The 25754-nt window shown below is 46.1% G+C and overlaps 1 protein-coding gene across 1 annotated transcript; it reads left to right on the plus strand.

The window, feature by feature from the left end:
* Nucleotides 1–6172: 6172 nt before the first annotated feature.
* ZNF180 (zinc finger protein 180) lies at nucleotides 6173–25169 on the plus strand. Its single transcript, XM_044911368.1, has 5 exons — nucleotides 6173–6200; nucleotides 10628–10713; nucleotides 17808–17882; nucleotides 22210–22336; nucleotides 23395–25169. Exons 1-5 carry the CDS (start codon nucleotides 6173–6175, stop codon nucleotides 25134–25136), a joined length of 2058 nt encoding a protein of 685 aa, XP_044767303.1. The 3' UTR covers nucleotides 25137–25169.
* The last annotated feature ends 585 nt before the right edge of the window (nucleotides 25170–25754 follow it).

Genomic DNA, 25754 nt, shown 5'->3' on the forward strand with positions numbered 1-25754 from the left:
GAGCACGAGCAGGGGGGGAGGGTCAGATGGAGAGGGAGAAGTAGACTCCCCGCTAAGCAGGGAGCCCGACTTGGGACTTGATCCCAGGACCCCAGGATTATGACCTGAGCCAAAGGCAGACGCTTAACCGACTGAGCCACCCAGGCACCCCCGATTTTTCTATTTATTCCATTTCTTTCATTTACATTTTTTTGGACCCTTTGCCATTTATTCCTTTCCTCTCCCTGACTTCAGTTTCTGTTCCATATTTCATTTCTCTCCATTCCCACCCCTTTCAGTGCATTGATAACCATCTATCCCTTTTGATTTGTTTCCTTTTCTAATTTTTTTTTCCATATTTACCTCTCTGCATTTCTCCCATGGGGGACTTGAGGCGATTCACAGCAAGCTTATATACCGCCCTATATAATGGTGCTAAATTACAAATAGGAACCACAATTAGGAAAATACTTTTAATAATAGCAGCAAGTCAAGGCATGGATAAGAAAGTTAATCTGCTGGACCTACAATAGTATCTGTCCCTATATTTCTCATTTGTCTTTGACTTTCCTGGTAGTCAAATTAAAAAAAAAAAAAGCATCATCAGTTTTATCACGCAAAAGGAAGAAAGCTATTAGCTCATTCAGGCAAATGGGAAGCTGAGCTTCCCGCTGGAAGTTGAGATAACTCAGGTAATGGCTTTCTGGTTCTAAGGATTAGTGAAGTTGTTTCAGAAAACACAAGTGATAACTTCCACATTCAGGACTAGTCAGATTACTCCATGCCCAGGGATGGACTTTAGACAGTATCCTCTGAAGGAGTCAGTGACCATTCAGACTTTTAGGAGGCAAAAGAGGGAGGCCAGGACAGATTTGGAAAAAAGAAAGTTTAGAGACACAGAACTCCAATAATTTAGTGTCTGAAGTCCTGCCTTTCAGTAGAGAAACAAATGTGTTCCCTGTTCTTCCAGAGGGCAGACCAGTTACTGTGGAGGGTATATTGGAGGGTGGCTGGCAGTAGACTAATTGACAGATGAACCATCCTCAAAAGACGTGAATGTCTTATATATCATAGTCAGGGATTTTAAGCATTATCTTTTTTTTTTTTTTTTTTAAAGTAGGCTCCACACCCAATGTGGGGCTTGAACTCATGACCCCAGGATCAAGAGTCTCATGCTCTACCAACTAAGCCAGCCAGGCGCCTCCATAGTCAGGGATTTTAATAAAAAGACAAACCCTCTGAAAGTAATTGAGAGAACACTGGGGAATCTCAGATAACTCAATTTCAGAAATGATGTGTGGGTGTCCAAGGACTGGAATGTTATCAGGAAGCTTTTCTCTCTTATGCAGTTGCTCATCATTGCTGAGCAATGAATTTGCTCCATTGTTCTCAGTCCAGATTGAATTCCTATGCAAGCTTCCTGGTCACTATTCCTCTATAACTTCAAATTACATGTAACACCATCCTCTTTTACTATTTAAGGGTTTCCAGGTTCAAATTCTACAGAGGAGAATCAGACTGGCTCAGGCCACCGTATGGATTGTGTTTAGGCTTGTCAGCTCTTCAGTCAGCTATGAACTGGTACAATCAGCCTTTTAGGTCCCTCTCTTCATCAGGGTCTGGGGAGGAGAGCTCCATTTGTTCCCTTTTATCAATAAAGCAAAAGCTCTTCCTAGAAGTCTCACTTAAGGAAATTCCTCTTCTATCCCCTTGGCCAGAATTCTGTCACATGGTATTCCTTGTTGCAAAGAGAGAGTGAGGTATTATGTTTCCTAGTCTTGTCAATAGAAGTAGACAAGGGATAAGATATGGGGAAGAGTGTTGGGTCACCAAACTGAATGTGTGCTACATTCTGGAGGGATGAGAAGGAACAAACCATGGAAAGGATATGGAGTGGAGCATTCCAAGTCGAGGGACATTAAGTGAAAAGGCTCGGAGGTGGGTGTATTATAATCTGTTGCTGCATAACAAATTACCACAAATGTAGCAGCTTAGCACAGCATATGTTATTGTCTCAAAGGTTCTGTCCGGAGTCCAAGCACCGCTTAGATGGGCCTTCTGCAAGGCTGTAATCAAGCTGTTGGCCCAGGCTCAGGTCTCATCTGAGGCTTGACTGGGGAAGGAGCCACTTCCAAGCTCACGTGGTTATTTGGCAGCCTTCAGTTCCTTGCAGGCTGTCATAACAAGGGCCTCAGGTTCTTATTGGCTGTCAGCTGGAGGCTGCCTTCCGTCCTTTGCCATGTGGCCCTCTCCATAGGCAGCTCACACCATTGCATCTTACTTTTTCAAAGCCAAGACAGAAGTTGCAATCTTACGTAACAGAATCAATACCTGCCATCATGCACATCCTGCCATTTTGCCATATTCTACTGGTTAGGTGCAAGTCACAGGTCTTGCCCTCAAGGGAAGGGGATGACATAAGGGCATGAATACCAGGAGGTGAGGATTATGGGGGACACTTTAGAGTGTGTCCTCTGTGGTAGGGAAGCATATGGGCCATTATAGGAACACAGAGGTGCCAACATGACTGAAGTGCAGTGATATAGGAGAAAGATCTTTGGAATTTCCAAGGATGGAGAACAGTGCCAGAGTACCTGGGCCTTGGACTAAATATAGCAAGTAGACCAGAAAGGCCTACCCAGAAAATGGAACTCATCTTTTCTCTTTGTGTAACAGGTGCTTGTGAATCCAGAACACAGCATTTACTGCCAAATCAACCCCTGAGTCTAACGGAAGCAGACTTCCTTTCTCCAGAAATCCTGGAGGAATCATGCTCAATCACATATTCAGTGAAATTTGTTGGGTGCCTATTATATTCCAGCCATTCTCTTTGTAGACCTTGTGACATTGTTTTAATGTGTTTTTCAAGCTCTGGACCCTAGCTCCCACCAAATCTTGGGCTTTTGATTCATGTTTCTTTAAAAGCAATAAAGACAGGGAAAAAGTGACCCAGAATTAGCGGGCCAAGGTTCAAGACCCAGCAGCTACAGATGCTATAACTGTATCACAAGGATGGGCAAACACTGGGGATGGACACAGCAGCTGGGTGTGGGGGTGTGAGCCAGCCAGAGATGAGCAGGGGATGTATACAGGGGCCAGTCTTTTCAAAGCATGGCAGAGGATGAGAGACAAGGAGCTATTAAGAGAAGATGACAGGAAAAAACAGAATGACACGAGAGACTGAGGCACCTGGGGGAGGAGCAGATGCAAGATGCTTAGAATCCCAAGGGATTTGCGGGTGGAGGTGGTGAAAGTCAGATTTGGTGAAGACAGAGTGAGGAGTCAAGGACTCCTTTCTGGCCAGAGCACCTGGATGACTGGTTGGCCACTTTCTGAGGCAACGATGAGGGAGGAGCACATTCGGGATAAAGAAGGAAAATCAAGAATTTGCTTTAGGCATGTCAAAAATAGATTAGCTGGAGAATAAAACAGGCAGTTGTTCATAAAAGTCTAGATAGAACAGGGTGGGAGAGATAAACATCTGGGAGTTGTCGGTGGGGTTTAAAGTTATGAGGCTGTAGGAGATCTTGTGTCAGGGTTCTCCAAGACCAGCCTCAGGCTCAATGATTTGCTAGAAGGATTCAAAGGACCCAGAAGTTGTTATACTCATGGTTGTGGTTTATTATAGCAAAAAGAGAGAGAATAAAGTCAGCAAAGGGAAAGGTGCATGGGGTGAAGTCTGGAGGACACTACACGCAAACTTCCAGTGTCCTTTCTCAGTAGAGTCACCGGAGAATTCCCCAGCAATGATGTATGACAACACTTGTGAAGGGTTGCCAACCTGGGAAGCTCACCCTGAACCTGAGTGTTCAGGGTTTTTATAGGAGGTCAGTCACATGGGCATATACTGTAAGACTGATCTGTCACTGAAGCTCCAGACCCCTATAGAAGAAAAGTTGGTGTTCACCATAGAGTATGTTGTTTGTATAAACTATGGACAAGCTGGTACAGCATGGCTCAAGGCCTCAGGCATGCAAAAACCTTTTATCAGATAGAACATTACAAGAGCTCAGTTCCTAGAAGCTAACCAAGAGCTAGTCATGGAAATAGGCCCTTCTTGGGTTTGAATACCCTAGACCTGTTGAGTTAACCCTTTCCCCTACAGATTGCAAAGAAAGTGGATAAAGACAGAGAAGATTAGGGGCTAATAACTAACTAAGCCTTGGGTCCCTCCAATGTTTATAGTTTGAGAAGAGGCTTGAGCAAAGGAAAAGGACTGTCTTTTTTCCTCCCCACTGCCAAGAACCTGCCACTCCCCAGTATCCCAGGGACAGGTTATGCTCCCCCTCTAGTGACTCTTGCCTTTATCATCCAGCATTTAGAGCAAATGGATTCATGACCTTCTTGTTTCTCAGTACATGTTGTGTCCTCACCCAAATCCTGGCCAATAGAACCTCAATATGAAACTTGGCTGATAGAGAAACCTGCGGGTTTGATGAGCATCTCCCTAGAATGAGTTCCTGTTCCTCAGTAGTAACTCTTCTGAAGTCTCTGTAACATTCAGGTTAGGTCAGGATTTGGGTGCTCCTGGAAGTAAAACTTACCATCTTGTTCATTTTGAAAGAAGAAGAAAAGAAGAGCAAACAAAAGGCGAAGTCAGTTTTAAATCATATATTACTAATGCATTAATGTCTGAATATCTTACATTTTTAAAAAAATGGAAAAAGTACAGAAAAAAGGGGAAGATGAGCTCATGGTCAAAGCATCCCATCATGATTTTGTCATATTTGCATACTGAATCTGTAGATCATTCTGCAATATTTTACATCTTTACAACACAGCTTGTATGGCGATTCTATGTCTTTTATGTCTCTCATTGGGGTTTTGAAGATTTCTTCTTACGCTTCCTTTTTTTTTGCTTCTATTATGAATAAATATAAACTGTCCTGTCTTGTTTGCAAACTTAGTATTGCTTATGTAGAGGAAAGATATTGATAGGTGGGCAAGGGGCAATATAATGTAAGAATTAAGATCATGAACTCTAGCATCAGACTTCTTGGACTCAATCCCAGCTCTGCCCTCACAATACAATCCAGGGTAAGTTACTTAACACCTCTGGGCCTCAATGTCATCTTCCGTAAAATGGAAATAACAGTCCAACCTTGTATGAATTACTATGAGGACTAAGTGAGAAACGTTTATAAGGATGTTACAGCAGTACCTGGCACAGAGTGGTACATAAATATTTACCATTATCTGTTTCACATTCGATGCCTTTCTAGCCTCTCTTTGATGTTCATTTCTTTTAGTTAATTCTCTTGGGTCTTGTGGTTTGTAATCCTATCTGCTAATCATAGTAATTTTGCGTTCTCTGTGCCTAACGGTTTGACGCTTATCTTTTTTTGAGAGAGAGAGAGAGAGAGAGAGAGCATCCTAGTGGGTGGGGAGGGGCAGAGGGAGAGAGAGGATCTCCACTGGGCGTGGAGCCAGATCTGAGGCTGGATCCCATGACCCTGAGATCAAGACCTGAGCTGAAATCAAGAGTTGGATGCTCAACTGACTGAGCCACCCAGGTGCCCCATGATGCATATCTATTTTGTACTGAAGTTTTGTTTTTAAAACCAGTCCCTGTTTTTTGAGCACATACTGAAACACTTACAGATGAAATGAAATAATGTGTAGGATTTGCTTCAAAACCACTGGAGGAGGAGGACACTGGAAAGCACAGGTGGGGCTAGAGATGAGAAAAGATCCAGTGGAAAATTAAGTTGCATGACAGGCCAAAGGGGGTGCCCTTTAACTAGTCTCTCTACTTTCATGCTAGAAATTTATGTAACAAAAAGTTAAAAAAACCCAGTAAGTTGCCTACTTCCATTTAAAAAACAACTATATTTAACCCTCAACGTTAGAGGGATGCCCATTAAAAAGAGAACACAAGCAAGAATGTCACTTCTACTGATACTGTTGTGAAAATGATAGCCGACACAATCCAAATGCAAGGAAATATCTGGTTAAAAATATTGGCAAGGAAGAGATGAAATAATTATCTGTAGATGATTGTCTCACTAGAAAAGCCAAGAGTATCAAAGGAAATACTGTAAGAATTCCTAACATTTCGGGGGCGCCAGGTGGCTCAGTCAGTTAAGCATCTACCTTCAGCTCAGGTCATGACCTTGGGGTCCAGGGATCGGGCCCCGTGTTGGGCTCTCTGCTAAGCAGGGAGTCCGCCTCTCTCTCTCTCTCACTTTCTCGCATGCGCGTGTGCACGTGCATGCTCTCAAGTAAGTAAAAATCTTTAAAAAAATAAAAAATGAACCACAATAACCAATCATAAGAAATTTGGGGGGTAGAGATTACATTTCAAATAGCAATAATTTGTTGTTAAAAGTTAGAAGTTATGTGAAGAAAACTACAGGAGTATTTTGACAGCAATAAAAAAGAAAACCTTTAAAATGCCATATTTTCATACAGCAGGGCTCCAATTATCAGCTTCTCCCTGGTGGGGTGGAAATAAACATCACTGTTTTCTCACAGGGTGATTGCACCAATTAACGAGATGTTAAGGTGTTTAACAAAGGGCCAAGAACCTTTATTTATTCAAAACCAAGTATTTACTGAGCATCTATTATGTGTCAGGTACCCTAGGATGCTGGGGATACGGCACTGATCAAGGTGGATACAAATCCTTTCCCTCACGGAGTTGACAGTCTAGTGGTGAAAGCAGGTAACAGACCAAATAAATACCTACAACATATGATTGTTAGTGAAAAGTTCTCTAGAGAATAAAGATGAGGGAAGCAGGGAGTACGTGGGGAGTGAAGGGTTTGTTTGCGAGTTTACAACGGTTGATGGGGGAATGCCTTATGACAAAATGACATCTGCCTAAAGACTAGATGGCTGGAATCCAGGGGAATCCTCAAAGTAAGAGCCTGCCGGCCAGCATGAACAACACATGCAAAGGTCCCGAGGTGGGAGCCTAAGGGAGTTGCTGGAGAAGGTGGAAAGGCCAGCGTGGCTGGAACTGAGAGAGAAAAATGGTCAGGAGATGAGGCAAAAAGCGAAGGGGAGGGATAGAGAACAGATCCGTAAAGCCTTATAGGCAGAGAAAGAACTCAATTAAAAAAAAAAAAAAAGGATTCTTGCTATTTTACTATCATGAGCTACAAAAACATATCAGCAAGTCAGATTCTTGAAGGACTTGACAGGAGCTCCCTGGACTGTGTAGCGGGCTTGTAGCCACCATCTTTGGGCTCGAGGACCAAAAAGGAAACTGCGCGCGCGAAGCGTCTGACAGCAGCGGGCGCCCGGGAGGGGTCCCCGCCCTTTCATCGGATCCCGTTTCCACGGCCGCTCCTGGGCGTCCAGTCGGTCCCAGGCCAGCCTTTCCCAAGTTAGCCACTGCCTACGCATAGGGGCCCAGACCTGGACCTCCAGGTCCTGCTCCTCGTCTCGGCGCCCCGCAAAAACTAGGGCACACACGGTCACAGCCCCCAGCAGCTACCCCAACCGGGCGCGTCTGGCCGTAATCCCCACGCTCGCCTCCGGGAGGAGCTGGACTCCCGCCTAATCGCCGCCGGCGCCGCTGAGGCTTCTGGGAATTGTAGTCCCGGCTCACCGAGCCCAAACGTACTTCCGGGTTCGGCCAGAAACGCAGCCATTGTCCCGCGCGCGCTGGTGCCTGCAGTCGCCGCGCACCTGGGCTCGGACATCAGCCGAGCGGCCCTGCGGATGCCGACTAGGGGAGGGGGACCGAACTAACTTTACCCGAGTCTGTAGTGTGCAGAATCGGCGCCGGGGGTTGCTTAACCCGACCTCGTCCTGCCGCAGAGCCGTGCCGGGCCCTGAAGCTGGGACAGGCCGGGCCTCGGCCGCGAGCCCGTGGACGCCGAGGTCGGTGAGGGGCGGGGCGGCGCTGGGTGTCCCGTGCGCGCATGCGCAGGGTATAGGCGGGAACCTGGGGTTGGGAGTGTTGGGTGGGCGACCTGGGACCTTCGCGGGAGGCTCTTTAGCCTTGGGTCCCCGAAGTAGGTGGAGATACTGGTGCAGCTGCAGATTCGGGACTGAGGGCCTGCGCGAGTGCTTGATAGGGTAGTGCTCTTGTCCCAGGCCTGAGAATGCCCGGGTTGGTGAAGACAGGCCATATGCAGGGATGTGGGGAGATCCTGAGAACCCCGCCTTCCCCTCCTCCAATGCCAGGCCGGTTTAGTGCAGGCTCAGAGGACTGAAGCCCGGGTTGATGGAGTACTCAACAGCAGATTTGGAGGAGAGGGGCTCTGCCACTATGCCTGTATTTTGAGCAGGCGTTTGAGTAGGAAGCAGGGGGTGGGAGGTGAGATTCTGGGCGATTGGCTTGGGGACCCGAGGGGCGCCCTGGGTAGTGGAGAGACCAGGTTTGAGCTGCTGATTCTTGCTCCAGAAGAGGCGGTGCTGCTTGAGCGAACCCTCTGAGGATCGTTGATGGGCTGCAGACTCCTAGGTTGAAGGAGGGACCAGGGCCGGGAGGTGGGTTCTGGGCAGACCGCTCCCTGCACGTGCTGGGGGTGTTTGAATGGGAAGCAGGAATTTGGACTGGTAATCCTGGGATAGCGCCAGGCGCTAGGGCATTCAGGTTTGGTGGAGACTTTGGATTGGAGGTGCAGAATTGGCGTCCAGGAAGAACAAAGCTGCAATGAAATTGACAGCTCTTTGGTAAGGAAGCAGGGTGCTGCCAGCATGATCTCAAAGTAGGCATTCTCAAGACCTTTGCTCAGGGGCTGCTCTGCTTGCAGGCACGAGAATGCCCAGGGACTGGGGGACAGAGTCTGGGCTGCAGATTTGGACCTGGAGGGGGCTGTACTCTGGCATTCAGGGGCTCACATTTGGACTGGAGGAAGCAAAAGGGCCTGGTTCCCATGGGAGCTGCTCTGTTGTGAGCTTGAGAACCCCCCAGATAGTGAGTGCTCAAGTCCCGGGGCTGACTCTGGAATTCTTTGCTCAAGCTACTGTTTGGGTGTTCTGATATTCTGGTGTGTGAGCAGGCAGTGGGGCAGGTGACCCTAGAATCCTCCAGAGGCTTGTGGGTACTTGAGGTATCTTGGGTATTGAGGTAAAGAGTGGGAGATGCAGCTTCTCATCTCAGGAGCAGGGACTGCACAGCACTCTCGGGCTGGTGGAAGGCCCAGGTCCTGGGTGCAGATTCTGGGAGTGAGCCTGCTCTGTGTTGTGCCAGCAGGAGGAAGGAACCTAGGTGGGCGGCCTGGGGCAGTCGCTGCTGGAGCTGCAGGTTCTGGTCTTGGGACACCTGGCATTTGGGCAGAATGGGGAGACATGGGCAGTCCTAGGACCCTGGTACTGCCTGAGGATGCCCAAGTGAGTGGAGGGAGCACCTGCAGATTCGGGGCTGCAGAGGATTAGGGCTGCTCCATGTCCCCTTGTGCACACACACAGGTATTTGGACGGGAAACAGGAGGCTGGAGGTGGGAATTAGAGGGTACTGGGGTCTTTGTGCAGAGGGTGCATTAATCACAGCCTGGCGGTACCCAGGTTGGTGGGAAGACAGGATCTTCCTAAGCAGCAGGTGCCCAGAAGGACATTTGGGCAGGTGTGGCTCAAGTAGGGGCCTATGGATGTTGGTCGAGGAAATGGTGTGTGTGCAAGTTCAGGACACAGCTGCATTGTGAACCCACACTGTACTGTTGGAGTGAGAATCTGGTGGGGGTAAGGGGGTGTGGGTAAGAGGGAGAGGATGGGGTAGGGTTGGTAAGATGGTGTGTGGGCTCGGATTTGCCAGGGGCTGTTCTAGCTCACACCCAGAAATATTGAGCTGGCACAAAGACAGCCGAGGTCCACGTTCTGGGCCTCAGAGGGGGTGGCACGTGCTGGGGTTTGTCAGGAAGCTCCCAGGCCCATGCCGGCTCTGTTGCTGATTCAGGCCTGAGGATACCCATGTTGGTGGAGGGACCAGGTCTGAGCTACATGTTCGGGGCTCAGGAGGGTTTGGGGCTGGGGATCCAGCTGGTGCTGTTCTGGTAGGGGCCAGTAGACCGCAGAATGGTGCAGCCAAGCTCCATGAATATGCTTGGTTATTTGAGCAGGAAGTGGGAGGCGATTCATGACAGGTCGCGAGAGGGTCAGGCCAGGTTAATGGAGGGGTCGGATCCTGGGAGGGGTGGGGCTGTGTCACGAGCTTCATGCATTCAGTCAGGGAGTGTGATTCTGGGTGGTCAATCCCAGAAGCCCAGCTCCTTGCCCAAGGAAGGGGTGCTGGTTTAGGGCTTCAGACTGAGGTCATGGTGGGGGAGCAGTGCACACTAGGGGGTCCTCAATGTGCTGGGCATTTGTGAGGATTCCACAACCCAGTGGGGCAGGGAGGGACTGACGTGTACTGCAGATTTTGGTGGTGGGCAGAAGGCTGTGTTTGGGCATGACTTATGGTTAGGGGGTCCAGAGGCCTGTGATAGTGGGGGCACCAGGTTGGAGCTGCAGAGTCTTAGGGACCCGAGGGGCGCCCTGGGTAGTGGAGAGGCACCGGGTTGGAGCTGCAGAGTCTTGGCCTGGGAGAGGCACTGAGGGACTCTAGGTGCATGCACAGCTTTTCAGGTAGAAACCTCTAGAGGCAAGCTTGCCACGGGGAATGCATCCTGGAAGTGGAGACTAATCCAGGGAGGGGGGCGCCACGGTGGACCTGCACTAGGATGGTCTTCTAAGGGCTTCTACCCTTGTGGCTCAGGACCCTCAGGCCTCTGCCTATGCCTGGAGGAGAGCATGGAAGAGCAGGATGAGAAGCCCCCAGAGCCCCTGAAGACCTGTGCACAGGTGAGTGGAACTTGCCTTCCTCGAAGAGACCCAGAGCTTAGAGCTTGCTCCCCACCCCACCCCCGGCCCCACAGCCCAACCCTCCAGGCTCGGGAGCTGACCTGGCTCTCTTGGCAGTGTTTGGGGGGCTTTTGGTCTCTCCTGACTTGAGACACTCTACGTTTTAGGAGGCTCCCTGCATTTCCTCACCATTTTAACCCAGATAATTCTTCCCGGGAGGAGTTGGGCACCCTGTATCAGAGGCCCTTAGAGTACTGATTCCCCTGGGGCAGCAACTCCCCGTTTTGCTTGGGAACGAGCAATTGGAAAAAATTGTTTGAGAATGGGCCATGCAGGAGAAGTGTTAAAGAGTTATGGAGAGACCATGAAATGGAACATGCTGTGGACATTGATGTGGTAATGCGTATTTCCCAACATAAAAAGATATGTAGGATCGATGTTAAGTAAATAACGTTTAGAAACGATCATCTTTTTTTTTTTTTAAAGATTATTTATTTAGAGAGAGGGAGAGAGAGATCACATGTGAGCGGGGGAAGAGGCAAAGGGAGAGGGAGAGAGAGAATCCCAAGCAGACTCTGCTGAGTGTGGAGCCCAATGTGGGGCTTGATCTCATGACCATGAGATCATGACCCAAGCTGAAACCAAGAGTCAGATGCTTAACCGACTGCACCACCCAGGTTCCCCCAGGAATGATCATCTTTTTAAAAAGGGATGTAGTTTGTGTGTGTATAGAAAATGTGTTAGAAGAGTATAAATATGCCAGTTAACAAAGATGTGCAAGTTACATCCTGAGTGACTTTATGTTTTCATTTCTTATCTATCATTTTCTGCTTCGTATAGCACATTTTAAGGTTAAGAAATGAACAGTTTAAAGCATTTTCCTATGACAAATATTCTTTGAAAACATTTAACTTCTTTAAAAATGTTCAGTTAGAATTTCACCTCCCCCTTCCTAAATAGTTCAATCCTGAAGCCATTAGGTGGGGCACAGCTGGGTAGGGGTCTGTGGTTGAGGGAGGGCTCCATCCTGTGGGGTGAGGAGGGTGTCCATGTGTGGGGGCATCAGTGACCAAACAGGGTGAGGAAGGTGGCATCGAGAGTCAGAGCCCAAGTGGGGTGAGGTGAGTGTGTCTGGTGGGGGGGGGATCTGCTTTGGGGTGAGACAGCCAGAGCAGGTGAGAAGGGTGTCCACAGAGGGGACAGCCCAAGTGCATGAGTCCATGCAAAGGGTGACCCATGTGGTGTAAGATGTACACCCATGCCGGGGTTCGGGGCACCTCTCGGTGTGGTGCGTCACAACTGAAGCAGGTTGAGGTTATCAACGCATGAGGGAAGACCAGTGTGGGGTATGACAGCCCGAGCCCAGGCCAGAAGTCGAGGGCATCTGTGTGGAGTCCAAGTCCAAATGGCATGAGAGTGAGTCCCTAAGAAGAGGCCACCTGCCTGCAGAGTCAGAGCCCGAGGAGGGTGAGGAGGGTGAGGACGGCCAAGTCCAGGGGGGCTGAGGAGCATCTGTGTGGGAGAGGGAGCGGCAGATGAGTTACCCACAGGGGTGTAGGTTGGCCAGGTGAGTAAATATCATAAGGCTCATGGAAGCCGGGGTTCCCACAATCAGATGTGGCGAGAACAACAGTGGAACGAACTTTAGTGTTCAGTGGGGATTGTAGGTATTGATGTGGCTCGTGGTTTTCAGTAGATGTAGATGTAGAAATATGTAGAGCTGTGTGTGTGTGTGTGTGTGTGTGTGTGTGTGTGTAGATACACACATATAATCCTATTTCCGTCCACTGTCAGGGCCTGGGAATAGTGACATTCTGATACCAATATGCACGCCTGGCACCCAGATTTCCACAGAAATAACCCCAGAATTTATGGGCTTACTGTTAATAGATATTTAGTGTTCCGTGTTTTGCTGTTACAAATAGCACTTTTGTAAATGTTTTTGTGTATGATTCCCTGTTCGGTTGACCCTTGAACAATGCGGGGGTTAGGGACACCGACCCTCTTGTATAGTTGAAAATCCATGTGTAACTTTTGACTTCCCCCAGATTTAACTACTAATAGTGCAAGAGTTTTAGAGGGAGTTAGGCATTTAAATTTACATAAGTACATTCACACTTTGCCAAAACTACAAGTTAAGTGTGCTTTGATTGTGACCATTGGCATTCTACTTTAAGCTAGTGACTTCTGGTATTTTTCTGGGAACCTTCATAGTCCTTTTGCCATTTTTTTCTCTGTTACACGACTGAACTAGCAATCTGTTCATTCTAATTTTTACCTTCATCACATAGTCATTGATTGCCTAGCCAGTCTAAGGCCCCATGTGAGGTGCTAGGGAGAAGGCTGACCTAGTTGTCACGGATGCGAATGCGCTTCTTGTATATTCCAAGGCTATGCAGGAAAAGCAGAAACATCTTCCTTCTTTTATTAGTCATCTGTGGTTTCATACCCCAAAACTCAGCAGCTTAAAACAACCAAAATTTATGATCGCACACAGTTTCTCAGGGTCAGGAACCTGGGAGCAGCTTCTCTGGATGTTTCTGGTGCTCAGCATCTCTGATGAGGTTGCGGCAAATTGTCGGCCCGGGCTGCTCTCTTCAGAAGGCTTGACTGGGTAGGAGGACCCCCTTGCCAGCTCACTCACGTGGCTGTTGACGAGAAGCCTTAGTTCCACACCACACAGACCTCTCCCCAGGGCTGCTGGTTTCTCCTGGAGCAAAGGACCTGAGAAAGAGAGAGAGAAGAGAGAGAGCGCTTAATTGCACACAGCCAAGATGGAGGCCACAGTGTCTTTTATCATCTGATCTCAGAAGTGACACAGCATCACTTTTTCTTTTTCTTTTTTTTAAGATTTATTTATATGAGAGAGAGAGAAAGAGCATGAGTGGGGGTGGGGGTGGGAGAGGAGCAGAGGGAGAAGCAGACTCCCCACTGAGAAGGGAGCCTGACATGGGGCTCCATCTGAGGACCCTGAGATCATGACCTGAGCCGAAGGCAGACACTTAACTGACTGAGCCGCCCAGGCGTCCCAGCATCACTTCTTCTGTAATCTGTTGGTCACACAGACCCACTGGTATCACGTGGGCAAGGACTACATAGGGTGTAAATTCCAGGAGGGTGGGGGCCATTGGGGACCGTCTTGGAGGCTGGCTGGCACACTTCTCAACTCTGAGTGTCCTCTAGTAAGTTTTAATCATCAGAAGATGCACAAGTACCTTGCCTGATGGATACCAGTTAAAGCCCCAGCAGGAAGAGAAATCAGGGGAGCCCAAGTCTTGGCGCTAAGTGAGGGAGGTGAGTCCAGTGAGCCAGCCTGCTGGACATCACTTGAGAGATTTCAATCTCTTACATATTGGTAGTAGCTGGGACAGGGAAGGCCCTGCCTGCCATCGGGGGCTGAGACCAGAACCCTGCAATGCGGGTGGTAAAGCCTCATCTGTCCCCTTTCAGTCTCAACATGCAGAATTGATCTTAAGTGTTCTCATCATACCAAAAAAAAAAAAAAATCATAACTGTGTGAGTTGCTGGACACATTAATTAGCTTGATTGTGGTACTCATTTCATAGTGTCCACATATCTAAAAAAAATCACGTTCACCTTAAATAGATAGTTTTTGTCAAGCATACCTCTGTAAAGCTGTAAATAAATAGTTAATAGTGAAAAAAAATAAAAGGCTTTTAATTCCATTCATATTCCCCAAATCATGCCCATATGTCTAATCCTGTCAAATTCTGATAACTCACATTGTGCTCCTACTCAATACTGAGAGTACAAAGATGAAAAATAGTTCTTTACAGCACCAAGCTCGTGACCCAGGGGAGAGGTGTAGAAATGGAAGCAATAATACAAGGAGAGAGTGATTTTACTGTTACAGTAAAGATAAAACAGCTAAGAAATCCTAAGGGAAGAAGAGACTGTGTGCTGTCCGGGAACGCTTCCTGGAAGAGGTGGCCTGAATGATGAGACTTTGAGCCGTGGGGCAGAGGAAAGGGGCAGAGTTTGGATCAGGCAGTTGGCGCTTGGACCATCTCTGGTGAACTTCATGGACTTAAAAAGTTTGCTAAACGTTATGACCATTAATCTCTGTGTTGGTGAAAGAGACATATTACTCCTCCCTTCAAAAATGTTTAGATAATTGGGGCACCTGGTGGGGGGGGCTTAGTCATTAAGTGTCTGTCTCTTGATTCGGCTCAGATTATGATCTCAGGGTCGTGAGATTGAGCCCTGTGTCAGGCTCCACGCTCAGTGGGGAGTCTGCTTGAGGATTCTCTCTCTCTCCCTCTCCCTCTGCCCCTCCCCCTGCGTGCGCTCTCTCTCTCTCAGATAAATAAATCTTTTTAAAAAAAATTTATGAGATGTTCTATGTTGAGTACTCTGTGGTTGTTGAAACATACCTGGCAGGTGACCAGTGACATTATCTGGAGGAAACTGCAGCAGCTAAGATACAAATACAGGGAATGTTCCTAAAATAGTAATCCAGAGTGGGTGGGTGTTCACACACTTGGTGACAAGGTGGTTTTTGAACATTTAGTTTGGATAAGTCAGTAGGAGTAGGTTCTGGAGGCTGGTGCTTTGAATTTTAGAGGAACAAGGGTGCCCATGAGAGGTTTCTTCTAACCAGCGGAGCACCTGGGAGCTCCGCAGTGATTTGGTGCCTCCCGGGACCACGTTCCACGTACCTTCTCTCGGTGGTGGTTTTATTGTCCACATACGTGTACGAAGTGCCCAGTCTGTGTCAGTACCGATTTAAGCACAGTGAAGCTGTGCTGAACAGGAGACAAGAGCCCCGCTCTTACGGAGCCCGCTCTAGTGGAAGTGGACAAAACCCAGAGGTGTGAGGACATGGTGATGCAAAGGAGCGAAAGCAGGGGACAGGGATGGCTTCGGCTGCTTGGGTGGGGGCGGGGAAGGACATTGAGGCGGAGTTGACTCTGAGCAGACTGGTCTCCCTTTTGTTCTCCTTCCGAAGAGAACTTTTAACTCAAAAGGTGTTGGAAACACTCTTGATGAAAGAGAGGGTGCACCCATATTCCCCAAGTAAGATTGTCTCAGCAGTTGCAGCAGACAAGGAACATGCTGGAGTTTAGTTTCTACCAAGTACCCGCTGAGTTAGAAACATCAGCTTGTTCAGTTCTTGGCGTCATTTCTTTTTTTTTTTTTTTTTTAAGATTTTATTTATTTATTTGAGAGAGAGAATGAGAGACAGAGAGCACAAGAGGGAAGAGGGTCAGAGGGAGAAGCAGACCCCCCACCGAGCAGGGAGCCCGATGTGGGACTCGATCCCGGGACTCCAGGATCATGACCTGAGCCGAAGGCAGTCGCTTAACCAACTGAGCCACCCAGGCACCCCTCTTGGCGTCATTTCTTAACTTATCTCAGCTGTTTCAAGACAAAACACAGCAACAACAACAAAACCCAGAAAGAGGATAATAATTTAAAATACAGTCTAGTGTTTGTAAGTTTCCCTTTTTTGAAAAATTCTCATTTCCTTGGGCATTTGTTTATCTATATTACAGGATGCGTTAACTTCTGGCTCTTACGTCATTAGAATTTAATGTCAACCACTTTTGTAGCAAGGGAAGACTTGTTTGGCATTGTTGCACATCAGGAATGTGATTTCTCTCCGCAGCCGAGTTCCCATGATACACGAGTCAAAACTTGGTGGCTCCCCTGGATCATCTGTTTTGAAGTTTTGAAATTGTTATTGTGGCCTTGTGAGTGTGGTTTCTTCGTTCTTGTTCTTTGGCACCTGGAGCTCTTTAGCGATGCCCAGGCGGCCACTGTAAGGTGGATGAACCATCCTGCTGTTTATGCTGGGCAGTAACACAGGCAACTTAGCAGCTGAACTTTCTCCTCGGGTCTTCTTTTTTTTTTTTTTAAAGATTTTATTTATTTATTTGACAGAGAGAGACACAGTGAGAGAGGGAACACAAGCAGGGGGAATGGGAGAGGGAGAAGCACACTTCCCGCAGAGCAGGGAGCCCGATGTGGGGCTCAATCCCAGGACCCTGGGATCCTGACCTGAGCCGAAAGCAGATGCTTAATGATCGAGCCACCCAGGCGCCCCACCTCGGGCCTTCTTTACATTGAGGCAGCTCCAGCACGCAGAGGAGGGAAGGAGAGGGGGGAAGGAGGGGGAGAGGGAGGGAGAGCTCGGGCATGTGGGTGCAACCCTGCAGGAAGGTTGTAGCAACGTAAACCCCCACTGATGGGGTATGATGCTCTTGACTGGCCGGCCACCAGGGTGGGAGTCCTTAGCAACAGGCAGAAGAAACAGTCCACGCGGTCGGGATTTCGGTTACACAGAGCGGTCTGAGCAAATAAGTAAATAGAAAGAGGATAATGGGAGCCGGGTAAGGTGCAGAAACAGAAAGCAGGAAGGCTAGAATAAAATGCGCTGTTGAACGGTAATTAGAGGTATCAGCGTGAACTGATAGCCTCTAATACAGAGAGGTAGGTAGTTACAGAAATAGAGATTTGCTATTATCTGATTTAAAGAGGTGAGCATCTTTTGGTGTATTCACTGGCCATCTTATTTCTTCGTAGTTGAGTTGCACGTGCATATCCCTTTGTCCCTTGTACTCTCAAAGGTACCTTTTTCTTACTGATTTAGACCAAGTCTTAATAGTATGGATTCTTGTTGATGGTGCCTTTGTTGTGTGTGGTGCTTTCTGCCAAACGTTTTATGAAGTTACTTTTTGGACCTGTTTTCTTTATGATTCTTTGGTCATGCCGTGTTCTTTTTTATTTTCTTATAATTCTGTGATCCAGGAATTCCGACAACACGGTTTTACAGTTCTTTTTGCCCACATTGTGTCGAGTCACTCAGTTCCATGTAACTGGTAGCTGGGCTGGCCTAGAAGATCCACAAGGACCTCATGCCCATGTCCGGTGCCTCATTGCCCCTTCAGATGTCCCCTGTCTCTCCACATGGCTAGCTTGAGCTTACCAATGGGAGGGAGCAGAAGTATTGTAGGTGGGATGTGTTAAAAACAGGTGGTTTTTCGAATCCTAGCCTACTCACAGTGGGAGTTTTGAGTCACAACTTAGCTTCCTGGTTATTTTCCTTTTCCTCATCTGTTTTGCTTTCTTAGGACTCTCTCCTTCCTCCAGAGATTATCATCAAGGTCGAGAGAGAAGATGCTGGGTCACTGGCCCTTCCATCCCAGGTGAGTTGGCCTCTCTCCACTGAGAAATGTGCATGGCCAGTTGACAGCAGGGCCCAGCTTGAGTGAGCCAGGAGGTGAGCAGAAAGGGAGGAAACGGAGGTACAGTTGGACAGCTTTTACAAAAAACGTGGTCAGTTCTCATGCTAAAGATTGAAGAGAGTGATGGCTGCAAGGAGGTTTGAAGTTGAGGGCTTTTTTTTTTTTCCCCTTTAAAGGATTGAAAAGATTTGACTCTATTTCAGTGGGTTGCAGAAAGACGGAAGTGGCGAGAGAGGAGTTAAAACGGCAAAGCAGAGTCCTTGATTAGCACCAGAGGAAATCTTTAAGGTGAACATGTTGGCTCTGCCAAGGAGGGAGGACCGACCCGTATGGGAAGAATGAGGGTGAGGGAATTCTTGGAACGCTCGGATTCTTCTCTGGGAGCAGTCAGGTGGTTATCTGTTGGGTATGGGGCTGGGAATTGGAATGGAGAGGTGCTTGACATGGGTGGAGAGGGCTGAAAAACAGTACTATTGGATTACGAGAGACAAGCGGCTCCAGGAGGTATAACAGGGTTGCCGGTCAGTCCGAAAGGATCATTCCGAGGTAGTGACCACTGATAGTACTCTATACAGCTGCTCTTGGGAGTTTTCTTTCCCAGTGGCATTCTGGAACCTACTTTCTTTAGATCGTAGATTGACATTCAGGTTCGTTCTTGTAGCCAGGTACATTCAGTGAAAGCCCCATAGGGCAAGGTACTATTTGAAAGAGGATTTTTGAATAGAACAAATAGAAAGATTAAAATGAATGATCTAATTACTCTAAATGGAATAATCAAGATGGAAAAGATAAAAGGGGCATTAAATGGGAATATAGACCAGTGGATAGTAATAGTAGATACTTGAGTTGAGTAATGGCCCCAAACCATCAAAGAATGAAACGAGTAAGGGAGAGCAATCTGATGTTGTAGAGCGTTCTGTCTGTGTGACTTGAGAGACGGAGTACTTTATGGTGATTTCAAGGTCTGGGGTCTCACCGTAAGAGCAGGGTGCTGAGGAGCAGTTCTAGGGGCTGGGAGTTGGGCTAGCGCTAGGCATTGATGACTGAGAACACACGTTAGGCAAAGTTGGAGGCTGCGTCCCAGCCACTGACTTCAGACATACGTGTTAATTTATCCTTCTAGCTCTTCATCGGAAGAAAAGGTGCTGCTGCTAGTATTTTCTCTCAGGGACCTTGTGAGAATTCAATGAATGATAGTTGATGCAACATGCTTAGCTCACAGCCTGATAGCGCACAGAAAGTGCCTCATTAAAGTCAGTTAGTTTTAGGGGCTTCTGGGTGGGGCAGTCAGTTAAGCGTTTGACTCTTGGCTTCGGCTCAGGTCCTGATCTCAGGGTCATGAGATCGAGCCCTGCATTGGGTTCGGTGCTCAGCACGGAGTCTGCTTAAAATTCTGTCTCCCTTTCCCTCTACCCCTCCCCTCAAAAATAAGTAAATAAATCTTTAAAAAAATTAAAAAGTCAATTAGTGTTATATTATTATCAGAGAACTCTACAAATGGATGCTAGAGACAGTGCAAGACAAGATAAGTTCTTAAAGTAGAGGATGCATCCGAGGTATTATACATTTCCCGTGGATGGGGGTTAGTGTTCAGGTGGTTGGTAGGACAAAGGTCCAAGAAGTAAGGTAAATGGCGTGAGTTTCAGCGTGACTAGGGGGATACACATCCTCCCCCTTTGATGCTGAGCGACTGTGAGCCTGTGGGGCCTGCAGAGGAGGGTGTCATTGGGGGAAAAGGTAGGTTTCCATTAACACGGGGATATAGAGGGAATATTTGGTGATGGTGTTGAAGCTGTAGGGTTTCGTTATTTAGAAGTAGAGTGCCCAAGGACACAGTTGAAGGGTTTGGGAAGGAATTTTGAGGAGTGGGGAGTTGGAGCAGGTGAGAAGAAGGATAGAATAAACGGAGATAAAAGTGGAGAAAAACCAGTATCCACACGTTGAAGGGACTTTTCAAATAGGTGTGTGATAGGCCTCTGAGATTCAGGTGAGAGAGAGGACTTAAATCAGAATTCGGACCAAAAATCAGATTATTTTGATATATTACGAAGTCTGTTGATACTATGGATTCACTCATTGAAATCATTTGCCAAATATATATATTTCATAACTACTGTACACCAACACTATGCTAAGCACTGGAGTTATAGTTACAAACGGTCACTACTTTACCCCTGCCCTCATGGATTGAAGCCTTGTGACAAAGATGACCATTATGCAAATGAACAGAACATGTGGTGAGTCTTAGGATAGAAATCCATGGAACTTATGGAACATATAGCTGGGGGTGGAGTCGGAGGGAGGGGTGCTAATCTAGTTTGGTATTATTTATTTGACCTTTGAATAAGCCAGATATATTTTTTAAGGTTTTATTTATTTATTTGAGAGAGAGAGCGAGGACAAGCGGGGGGAGGGGCAGAGGGCCAAGCAGACTCCCTCCTGAACAGGGAGCCTGACGCGGGGCCCGAGCCCAGGACCCCGAGATCATGACCGGAGCTGAAGTCAGACACTTAACCGACTGAGCCACCCAGGTGCCCCTGAACAAGCTTGATATTAAAGGGACCTGCGTTAAACAGTGAAGGGGAGTGTTTATGAAAAGGAAGTATGAATTGGAGCTTGAAAAACAGTACCTATAGATCCATATTCAACATAGGTGGCAGAGTGCAAATGATATATCTGAATCCTGTTTTGGGCTAATCATGAAAACTTCCTGAGGTTTCGGTGAAATTTATGGGTCCCAACTTAGAAAAATGCAGGTACAGCAGCATTTTGCATGGGGTTATGTGGGACTCAGGGACTTTGTCCTGTTCATGCACCACAGCTCAGGAACACCAGGTCTATTTAAAAAGCCTTTAGTGACAAGTGGCGTTCCACTTTCCCAGCCTTTGCTGCCTTTGGGTAAGGACAGATCACCCTCAGCACTTTATTGGATCAAAATTCCTGCCCAGTAGTCTTGGAAACGGGTCCTTTCTTGCTGAGAGGAGGCAGTCCAAGGGACCCCCTCTGCATGACAGTAGCGACAGTGTGTCTCCTGAAGGCTTTACAATGCAGCTCTGAGTGTGGACAAAATGGAACTGTCCTCTCAAGCCTGAGAGTTCAAGATAAAGGTCACATTGGCTGTCACTTAATTGTTCAGAGTTCTCAGATCTAATAATCTTTTCTTAAAATTTCCTCACTTACATACAACACCCAGCGCTCATCATAACAAGTGCCTTCCTTGATACCCATCACCCATCGATCCCATTTGCCAGCATTTGTCTTTTTGTTCAGTAAGTTGCTAATAGCTTTACATATATCATACAATTAATTCGCCAAACAACCCAATGAGTTGGGTATGATTAAGCCTAATAAATACAAATGGGATAAACTCACCTTAGAAGACAGATGGTCAGATTAGATATATATATATATTTTAAATTCAGACCTTTGCTCTTTTTTTTTTTTTTTTAGATTTTTAAGAAAATTTATTTAAGAGAGAGAGCGTGAGCCAGGGGCAGGGGGAGGGGCGGAGGGAGAAGCAGACTCCCCGTTGAGCCCAAAGTGGGGCTCCATCCCAGGACCCTGGGATCATGACCTGAGCTGAAGGCAGACACTTAACCTACTGAGCCACCCAGGTGCCCCAACCTTTGCTCTTAATAGATGAGAAAACCCATCCCTTTTCCAAATCCAGTGCTCTTAACCTATACATGCTGCCTTTCATTAAGGCCTACATTTCATCTTCTATTTTAGGCATCAGTTAAGTAAAGCCTATGGGCCAAATATGGCCCATTGCCTGCTTTTGTAAATAAAACTTTATTGTAATACAGCCACACCCATTTGCTTATATATTTTCTGTGCCTGCTTTCTTGCTGCAGGAGAGCTGAGTAGTTGTGATAGAGACTCTGGCTTGCAAAGCCTAAAATGTTGACTCTCTGACCTTTGACAGAAAAAGTGTGCTGACCCTGTTTTGTTAGCTTCTTGGGAATTTGGAGGGAATTCCTAAGTGGGAATTTCATATTCACCAGGGCAAAAATCAGAATAAGCATTTTCTTCAAGGTGAACAAGAGAGAAAACAATTCATATCTGTTCTGATCCGGTGTTCCTCTCTGGGGTATAAACAGGTCCAGCATCCAAAACCCAAAGGGCCTTACATAAAAGACACCTGTATACCTTGACTAGATCTTCCTTTGGACAGTCAGGACAATTTCCAGGCCAAGTTTTCCTTCTACCATTTGTCAGACTTTTCCTCCTTTGTGAACATTGGAAGAAAATGATACCCAGCTGAGCAGGAATGTGTGTCCTGTTTTAGGAAGGAGTGAACTTCAAAATTGTGACTGTGGACTTCACTCAGAAGGAAGAGGGCACTTTGAACCCTAATCAGAGGTGTGATCCTAGAGATGTGATCCTAGAGAACCACAGGGACCTGGTCTCTTGGGGTAAGAATTAATGAAGTTTGTATATTGAAATGATTCCAGTTGATTAAGAGCTGTGGAGTTCAGAGGTCAGGATGATTTTGACCACACATAGATTACATGTGTCCTTTTTATTCCCCAATGAAGATTTAATTTTAATTTGTAGAGTAGCAAAGGAACTGCTTCTTGGGTTTGAGCTTGTTCAGTCTTCATAGTTCCTAAAGGCCAAAGACTGGGACCAAATTCTGCAGTGATTTTCTTTTGTCCGCAGCCCAAACACCCCAAGTCCTATATTGGTCCCTATCAGCTTTTCAAACCAGATGCAATCTCCTTGTGGGAGCAAGGGGATGAGTATTAACATTTCCCAACATACATATCAGGTGAGAAACAGACACTTAGGAATCATTACAGGTATTGAAGGTTAATTTCAGAAATCCCCATAGGGCATACTACATATTTCTCCATCTCCCACTCCTAATGGACTGTATACATTGCCACTTTTCCCAGACGTACTCTCTGTGCTTGACCTAGTAGCCACACAGGCTTCTGCTTCTGAGTTAATCTCCGTTCTCTCTCACTTGGAACCATAGGAATCCATCAGGCCTTAAAACTGCTGAGGCATTTAGGGAACCTGGGATATTCTTTTTCTTGGTTCACAAAGTAGTTTGCCCATGTCTTACTGACACATGCCTCCAGAAATTCCTAGAAATGTAGATACTGTTCTCTACATGTATCTAGCACTAAAGAGGGTAGAAAGGACTCTGGTGTTTTTGCTAAGACTTGCAAAATTGTTTTGTTATTCTGTAGATTCTGCACAGGTGATCTTATTTTGGAATATGGAGATATTTGGCATCTAAAGTCTTTTTATTCAGAAACACTGAATTTTAATATTGTTGTATTGTTGGGCTGTGTACTTTTCTGCTCACTGCTTCATCCCACCCTTCTGTTTTCTTAATCCAGGTTATAGGTCCATAGCTGAAAACAAATCCATATATATTCTGCATATTTGTTTGTCAGCTTCTTTCCCAGTATTCCAGCTCTAACATTCTTCGGCTAGAATGTTTTATTTTGCTTTCTTCTAGACTTGGCAATGGCACTTGGAAGAAGAGAATCAACATCAAAGCAGAACATTTTTGATGATGAACCATCCCGTGGAGTAAAGTTAGAAAGGTTGACAAGAGATGATCCTTGGTTATCTTCATGTGAAGAAGTTCAGGATTGTAAGGGCCAGTTGGAAAAGCAACAGGAAAAACAAGAGAGACTTTTGAAAGAAATGGCATTTACTCACAGGAAAGCGATTACTTATGAGAGAGTCCATAAAAGTGATGAACTTGAGAAGAGTGGTCTGAATTCCAGTCTTCTTTCACCCCAGATGATACCCATAAGAAACCATTTTCATAAACATGCCTCACATGTTAAAAAATTGCATTATAATTCCATTGTAAACACTCATGAGATGATTAATGACAGTGAGAAACTCTGTGAGAATAATGAATGTGGAAACCCTCACCAGAACATTCACCTTATTCAGTTTACAAGGACTCAAACAGAAGATAAATCCTATGGATTTAGTGACAGTATTCAATCTTTTAGCCATGATGTACCCCTAAATATACATCAGAAAATACACGCAAGAGGAAGATCCTTAGATTTTAAGGAATGTGGGCAAGTTTTGAACCACAGTATATCCCGTAATGAACAACAGAGAATACCTGTTGAAGAGAGTCAATATAACTGTAGTCAAACCTCCCAGAGTTCATCCCTTGCTCAAAACATGAGAAACCATTCTGAAGAGAAACCCTTTGAATGTAATCAGTGTGGGAAATCCTTCAGCTGGAGCTCTCATCTTGTTGCACATCAGAGAACTCACACTGGGGAGAAACCTTATGAATGTAACGAGTGTGGGAAATCCTTCAGCCGGAGTTCTCACCTTGTTTCTCACCAGAGAACTCATACTGGAGAGAAACCTTACAGATGTAATCAGTGTGGGAAATCTTTTAGCCAGAGCTATGTTCTCGTGGTGCATCAGAGAACTCATACTGGAGAGAAGCCCTATGAGTGCAATCAGTGTGGGAAGTCCTTCAGGCAGAGCTACAAACTTATTGCCCATCAAAGAACTCACACCGGAGAGAAGCCCTATGAATGCAATCAGTGTGGGAAATCCTTTATCCAGAGCTATAAACTTATTGCACATCAAAGAATTCATACTGGAGAGAAGCCCTACGAGTGCAATCAGTGTGGAAAGTCCTTTAGTCAGAGTTATAAACTTGTCGCCCATCAGAGAACTCACACAGGAGAAAAACCCTTTGAATGTAATCAGTGTGGAAAATCCTTCAGCTGGAGCTCTCAGCTTGTTGCACATCAGAGAACTCATACTGGAGAGAAACCCTATGAATGTAATGAGTGTGGAAAATCTTTCAACCGCAGTTCTCACCTTGTTATGCATCAGAGAACTCATACTGGAGAAAAACCCTATGAATGTAACCAGTGTGGGAAGTCCTTTAGCCAGAGTTATGTTCTTGTTGTGCATCAGAGAACTCATACTGGAGAAAAGCCCTATGAGTGCAGTCAGTGTGGGAAGTCCTTCAGGCAGAGTTCATGCCTTACTCAACATCAAAGAACTCATACTGGAGAGAAACCCTATGAATGTAATCAGTGTGGGAAAACATTCAGCTTGAGTGCTCGACTTATTGTACATCAAAGAACTCATACTGGAGAAAAGCCCTTTACATGTAATCAGTGTGGGAAAGCTTTCATTAATAGTTCTAAACTTATTAGGCATCAGGCAACTCACACTGAGGAGAAACCCTATGAGTGTAACTAGTTTGGAAATCTTTCAGCCAGAGTATATTTCTTTTTTTTTTTTCTTTTCCTTTTTCTTGCATTTCTTTCTCCTTCCTTCCTTCTTTCTTTTCTTTCTTTTTTTTTTCTTTCAAATGTCAACCTTCTGTTATTGTGTATCTGGAAGTTCATTCTGGAGAAGAAAGAAAAACAATGAATCACATATTTTACTTCAACAATTTTGTATTAAAAAATCAAACTTGGCCCTTATGACACATTGCCACATAACTAATAAATATTGGCACTTTTCCTTGCAGAAAGCACTCTGACCTGAATCTGAGGAAATTACCATTACGTGGACAACTTACTGTGGAGTGATTGCAAGTGAGGTAGACCTCTTTAACAATAAAGAGTGAGAATGCAAACACTGGTGGGCTTGTTGAGAACATTGGAAAATTGCTATAGTTATTGGAACCTAGGCTGGAAAATGGTATTTCAGTACCATTTTATGACATGATTTTCCCAGTAGGTACTTTGTAATCTATTTTATTCAGCACTTTCTATGTGAAAATTTCATGAAGATTAGGAAAATGGCTATGATATGAAGTGAAAAAAAAAAATGCAGGCCAAGAGTATAGAACAGCAATTTCCAGAACCATTG

The sequence above is a fragment of the Neomonachus schauinslandi genome, chromosome 16, assembly GCF_002201575.2.
Source record: "Neomonachus schauinslandi chromosome 16, ASM220157v2, whole genome shotgun sequence".
Taxonomy (NCBI): domain Eukaryota; kingdom Metazoa; phylum Chordata; class Mammalia; order Carnivora; family Phocidae; genus Neomonachus; species Neomonachus schauinslandi.